Source organism: Cibotium barometz, chromosome 42 (genome assembly GCF_041138505.1).
Source record: "Cibotium barometz isolate CiBa-2024 chromosome 42, ASM4113850v1, whole genome shotgun sequence".
Taxonomy (NCBI): Eukaryota; Viridiplantae; Streptophyta; class Polypodiopsida; order Cyatheales; family Cibotiaceae; genus Cibotium; species Cibotium barometz.
This window is the reverse complement of record NC_141087.1, coordinates 41442138-41448998: the sequence shown is the minus strand read 5'-3', so window position 1 is coordinate 41448998 and position 6861 is coordinate 41442138. Positions and strand designations below refer to the sequence as shown.

Here is a 6861-nt window from a genome sequence, read left to right as displayed (position 1 = left end):
TACTAGAAAGAACCGAAATAATGACTTTTTCCAAACCCGTACTTGTGCCACTCCTAAGGCCTCGGGAGTCCACCCTATCTAAAGAGTCAATGCACATGGATGCCAGAAAAGGAAAAAAAATTCAGGCTCACAAGGCTCTAATACCAACTGAAGAACACTTGTGCCTATGTGGTACGATTTTCAGAGATAAAAAGGAACGTGCAGCCAAATAAACAAGAAAGAAGTAATACAACTGAATATACAATGGATATGACTGCGTGAAAACATCAACTGCAGCCCTATGACCTGGCTAGCACTTCGCCTTTAGAGAAACGCTCTGCGAGGTCCAACGTTGAGGAAAGCAGATGATTATGACAATTTGGCTACTCACATATATATATGCACCAATGCTACTGGTTGACCACTATATCCACAACCTACCACGTGTCATCGCCACCACATCATCATTGCCACATGGCACATACACTGTCCAACTACTCCCAAGGCTTGCTATCTGATGCCCGACTACGACTAGTCCATGCTTGGGGGTTGTGCCTTGAAAACTCGTAGGTGTGTCACAGTCTGGAAAAGATGGTCTGAGCATAAACAGGTTCCAAGCTGTACCGGTGGACAGGTTATGATGCAACACTAGTGATCAATCTGAGCCGATGCATTAGTGAATGGCATCTTGGCAGTGGAGTATTTCTTGGTCATTCTCTGGAGTCTGACAAGGGATGCTAATCCGCACGGTTCTTTGCAAGCTTTGAGCTAACAAGGCAAGGACAAAACGTTAGCCTCCACACTAGACGCAAAGCGGGCTTGATGTGCTCAGGGCCTTTGGTACCTTAGAGGAGCTTTAGTTGGATCTTTTCTTCTTATGGCAAGGCACTTTATATGGACACCATACAATTGAGGATATATGTAGTTTGAGGGGGGAAGAATGTGACACCCCTCTTGTGGGCTGGGCCCTTGGCCGGCCACTTAGGCAAATCCCATGTAGGTAGGGCAGCCATGACGGCAGCTGACCTGGCCGTCATCACCAATCACTTCTGCATTCTGAGCTCTTGCACAAGGCATTCCAGACGATCGAAGAGCTGTCCAGCAGATCTGTAGCAAGCATTTGCATGCAAGCTGAGATGTGGCAAATTTTGTGGTCATCTTTTCTATTCATAACATTTTGTAGATAATCTACATTGTTCGTAATACACAGTAGGTTTAGGTCTGCTTGAGTTTGTGTGTTCCATCGCCCCCTCTTATCTCTGCTAATTCTTTCACAGGCATAAAGTATACCACATTATATGAACTAGGCGGCTACTTTTGTACTTTGCATTAAGAGGACTATCTTCTCTCCTGATCCAGTTACCTCATGGAACTCTTGTAACACTTTTTGGTCTCAAAGATCCTTGGGGTCTTTTGCGTATGTTTAAAAAAATTTCTCCTGTCGGCTCAGCCTTACTACATTGGGTACCATGTTGCGCGAGAGCTTCTTGGCTAATACTAGAGCTTGAGGCTCTTTGTTTTTTTTTATAAAACGAATATTTTCTTTTAGTTCTACTTTTAGTACCATGATGATGTATTCCATGAATATGATGTAACATTTTGGTCTCATAGATCATTTTGGCCTTTTGAAGGCGTTAATACAACACTCTCTCTCTCTCTCTCTCTCTCTCTCTCTCTCGTGTAAAGAACTACAATTCTGTTAATGCACCCTCACACAACATTCTAGCTCACACAGCCACCAGGTTGCTGTGTTCATCAACAGTCTGTACAGCTGCCAAAGAACTCTGACCGGTTCATACAATCACTGTACTCAAATCTGCCCTACTTGTAGCCTGCAGCCTGCAGCCTGCATGTGTGCACAGCAGCTCGCATCTATATATGACCTCCTTTGAACACATGTTCTTAAACATGAAAGGGGCTGGCCTCCTGGCTTGCCCACGTGTCCAAAGGAGGTTTTCTACCTTTACACCTCCCTTGCCTGAAGAGCTAAGCATGTCAAAGCATTTTTATGCAGCTTTTTCAAAAAAGCCAAATAATCTCTCTATATTATCTTAAGGAAGAGTTTCACAAAGCTGTCATGTGGCAAGAATTTGGAGGTTCGGGAAGAGAAGGAGGAGGTTTGGGTAGAATTTGAATTTGGAGTCTCAAAAGACGTGAGAAGCATGGGTTGCCCACTAGTAAATAATAAACTGAAGCAAATGCTTCACATAGGAAACCTAACAGAAGCATGAAGTGAACACAGAAATCAAATCTCGATAGTTTCCTGGTTGAGAGCCTGATAATGCCAGAGTTCCTGATTGACAAAATCTGGATCAAGGAATTTAGAAACGAATAGCCACAGCCTATACACATCAGAAAAATTGTTGAGAAACCCTAGCGAAACAGACACAACAGGTAATTGCACTGTCTGAATTATGTCTCCTTTTGAGTGCCATTTGTAACCAGCAAGCTCCACACAGTCGACCATAAACTCATCTCGAGACTCATCATCTCTTTCTCGCTGTTCTATGGAGAGTGTACCCTTGATGATACCTGTTCTGAGAGATATGCTGCTCCGATCCGCAAGCATCTGCACTCTTTTGAGGTCAAAGGCATTCCCTGCAGAATCCAACAAGGTGAAAGCAACAGTTGAACCGCATTCTGCTAGCGACATCTGACTGTAAATTCTCACAAGCTTAGAGTTCTCCGGCTGGGGATGCTTTAACCTTGACAGCGAAGTGATAAGCCAGCTTGCTAAAGACCGGAGTCGAATAGCTATTATCTTGTACCCTAGCATGTCTGCATGGTCAAGTCCCTTAAGATCCGTTTCCATGCGTACACCTGCTGCCTTTGATTGACCAGGACTCTTAGACGGGCAACTCTGTTTCTCTTGTGCATCATCAACACCAGATCTTGATGGACTCAATGGATCTGAGACAGACGATGAAGTGTTGGCCTTTAACGGTGACCAATAGGGAGCGTGTACACCAGACTTACCATCAGACAAGCCTTTGACACTTCTTCTTGGCAACAGCTCATCAGCCCCCCACTGCAAGGCTCCTCCATTAGAGTTGATTAGCTTTGTGCTATGTGGTTCAATTTCTTCAATCTCGGAATCTGGTCTGTTCTGACTAGTGCTGGCAACCATGTCAGTTTGCAAAAATGTGTCCTGGTTGTGAGATGTCCTTGACAGACTCATTGCACTCAATTCTTTGCCATCCTCTTCTCCATTTTCTCTTGCTCTAAAAGACCCACTAGGTGCAGCAAAATTTGGCATTAATGTTGAAAAGCGTACAGAACCTTGCTCCCAAGAAGGACCAGGAGCATCCATATACATTCGAGAAGGACCTGCACCCATGCTTCCCTTACTGTCGATCATGGCATCACTGATGGCTCTTTCTCCGTGCATTAATGCCTTGGAACACTTGTTGTCATCACCATTTGACCTATAAAGCACAGTATTTTCAATAACTATATCAGCCAACCACTCTGGTTGGAAAGAAAAGCTGTGCATTGGACTAGAATCATGCCTCCTGTGTCCCAAATCTCCTCTCAAATGTTGCATGTGAGAGCCATTCCCATGCCCAATAGACCCTGGAGAATCCGAGGGACTTGATGAAGCAGACTGTTTGGTCACTATCTTCACCATTCCAACTGCTCGTGCTCTGGATGAATCACCCAGGGTCCTAAGAACTGACTTTTTTATCACAAGGCAGCCGAACCCAGTGGGGTCATCACCAAACACATTGTAGAACGAGCAGATAAGGAAGTCGGGCAGGAAAAGACAGAGACCCAGTGAGTCCAACATCTTGGCATCAATGCTGGTAACATCCAAAAGCACATGCCATCCATTCTGCTGTGCCTCCGGGATCCACTGTGAAGAGTTCTTGCGTCCTGTGACACGGGACAGATAAGGGTAAGCAAAAAGTCCCTTGGCAGTGGCAGCAGCGGTGGCCTTCTGAGTGCATACTTTTCTCTTCCCCTGCAGCTTCTTCCGCAGGTCATCTTTATCAATCTTCAACAATGGGTATGTTAAAGTTGCTGATTGGATAGGGGCTGCTTTCGCTTTGGCACATTCACTGATGGCTTCAAGATTCTCACATTGATTGTCATAGGCAAGCAGGAGGTTCTGCGCTTCATGGAAGGGGTAGGATTCTCCCAAGAGCTTGAAAGCTGAGAATGCATTGGCAGTGAACACTATGTAGTAATCATCTTCGTCGAAGTTGAGGTACTGGAGGATCCGTTTTCTGAAGATGCTCTCAGTGCTGCCATCCTCGGTGTACATGGCATGGGTAGCCAAGTTGGCTGATGTGTAAGACAACCCGACATCTGGGCTCTTCTGTGAGCTGGAGAAGAGACCCACTCCAGTGTAATCCAGACAGATCTGGCCATTCTCATCAAGGTGGGGGTACTCTTCATGTCTCAAGCTATCCATAACCATGGTGTCACTGTAAGATGGGTAGAAAGACAGGAACTCTGAGAAGGCCTCCTTCTCACTACCCAAATGGGGTAATGAAACTTCCATCTTTGTGCTTGTGAGGATGCTATGAGATTAGGACGCAGAAAGCACAAATAGGCTTCTTTTTTTACAACAGATGGGTTTCTGCAATTGGGATGCAGATATGAAGGGTTAGTGGGGCTTGTCATCCATGTAAATTAGGGTTGCTGCAGGGGCAAACACAAAGAGAAGGAATTTAAGCTAAGCTTATCAATCCAGGCAACTATGAAGAGATTAAGCATTAACCAGTGGCGTTGGTGGCGATGGAAGAAAGGCGCGCTGGAGTCCAGGATCCTCTCTGGACCATCCCGTGTGTTTGTTGGACAAGTAAATTAGGGTTGCTGCAGGGGCAAACACAAAGAGAAGGAATTTAAGCTAAGCTTATCAATCCAGGCAACTATGAAGAGATTAAGCATTAACCAGTGGTGTTGGTGGCGATGGAAGAAAGGCGCCCTGAGGCTTGACCCATTCTAAGTCCGGATCACTAACTTGACCCATTCCAAGTCCGCCCATGGCCTGTTTTACACGTGGTGCCCGACCACCGAACCGCTAAGAGCCTGTTCGCACGCATTCAAACTCCTAAATCTATCATCTTTGCCATCTCTGTCTTACTCTCCCTTGGGCATCGTCATATCGTGTCACCTAGAACTCTGAGTAATGGGTAGGCAAAATAACCAATGATGTGAAATCTACACCGGTCCCAATGAGAAGTACTAGTATAAGAACTAGCTTACGTGGCTAATACAAAAAAGCCTTTCTTTAGTTATTCAAACCTTCTAGAGTGAGAAACACGATAAGTTTCGTCATCTTTGTCATCCCCACCCTACCGACTACCCTCCCTCTGTCTTACTCTCACTTGGGCATCACCCTCCCTCTGTCTTACTCTCACTTGGGCATCGTCAAATCGTGTCTTTTATAAATGCCAACTAGAAGTATGAGGAATGGGTAGGCAAAATGACCAATGGTGTGAAATCTACACTAGTCCCAATCATAAGTACTAGTATAAAAACTAGGTTACATGGCTACCATGAAAATGCATTTCTGGAGTTATTCTAACCTTCTAGAGTGAGAAACATGATAACTTTGATCATCTTTGTCATCTCCACCCCACCGACTGTCCTCCCTTTGTCTTACTCTCACTTGGGCATTGTCAAATCGTGTCTTTTATAAATGCCAACTAGAAGTATGAGGAATGGGTAGGCAAATGACCAATGGTGTGGAATCTACACTAGTCGGTGTACTAGTATAAGAACTAGGTTACATGGCTACCACGAAATGCCTTTCTAACCTTCTAGAGTGACAAACATGATAACTTTCATGATCTTTGTCATCCCCACCCCACAGACCGCCCTCCCTCTGTCTTACTCTCACTTGGGCACATCGTCAAATCATGCCTTTTATAAATGCCAACTAGAAGCATAAGGAATGGGTAGGCAAAATGACCAATGGTGTGAAATCTACACTAGTTATAGGTACTAGTATAAGAACTAGGTTACATGGCTACCACGAAAATGCTTCTTTAGAGTTATTTTAACCTTCTAGAGTGAGAAACATGATAAGTTGTTGAAGAAGGGCAACTTAAAACATTGCCCTTCACATTGAAAAAAAAAATCTTCGTATGAAGGGCAATTGTATGATTGAAAGTATGTTTTTTTTAATTAACATGCCATTTTTCAACCTCACGTTTTACAACTTTTTTTTGTAAAATGAACTTCATGTTTATCTTGAATTTTTTTTTCTTTGTGGATGATTATTGTTCAAAACTTATTGTCAATTTAAAATGGATTATATTCATGCTTGTTAAAAAACTTAAAGTATTTTTAAAAGGATTACATTTATGCTTGTTGAAAAACTATAAAGTTTTCGTAAATATTTATATCAAACAACAGCCAATCTTTGTATTAGCCCACCATCTATAGAAGGGCAAGTTAGAAAGCTTGTTTGACTTTTACAAATTTTTAAAAGATAAAAAGCTCACTCAGAGCTTGCATTAAATGGTTTGGTCAAGTTAACTTGGATCTTGGGAAAAGCCTATCAATCTACTACTTAAGGTTGGTTACAAACTCAGCAACAAAAGCCCAAAGCTTGATTTGCTCATTAAGAACTTGCATTGAATGGTTTGGCCAAGTTAACTTGGATATAGGGAAAAGCCTATCAACCTACTACTCAAGGTTGGTTACAAACTCATCAAAAGCCCAAAGCTTGCCTTTTGGAGATGAATTTTAGACCAGACACATGCCCATCATGTCCTTTTTCAACTTTGGAGAATCTCGCCCGCCCAAAAAAGAACACTAATGACATATATATTTTTCATTAATGTTTGATTTTAAATGGATAGAGATGTAAAGAAATACAAAATTAAACATTTTTTAGAGACAGGCCAAAAACACCACTTGGTGCCATTA

The 6861-nt window shown here is 43.1% G+C and overlaps 1 protein-coding gene across 1 annotated transcript; it reads right to left on the bottom strand.

Annotated features, from left to right (window-relative positions):
* Nucleotides 1-1517: 1517 nt before the first annotated feature.
* On the bottom strand, nucleotides 1518-4877 carry LOC147614485 (uncharacterized). The gene has a single exon (XM_086781028.1). The coding sequence runs from the start codon at nucleotides 4481-4483 to the stop codon at nucleotides 2225-2227; it is 2259 nt and encodes a 752-aa protein (XP_086637154.1). The 5' UTR covers nucleotides 4484-4877; the 3' UTR covers nucleotides 1518-2224.
* Between the last annotated feature and the right edge of the window lie 1984 nt (nucleotides 4878-6861).

Excerpts from the sequence above, each read along its gene's own strand:
- LOC147614485 (XM_086781028.1), bottom strand. The coding sequence starts at position 4,483 with ATGGAAGTTTCATTACCCCATTTGGGTAGTGAGAAGGAGGCCTTCTCA.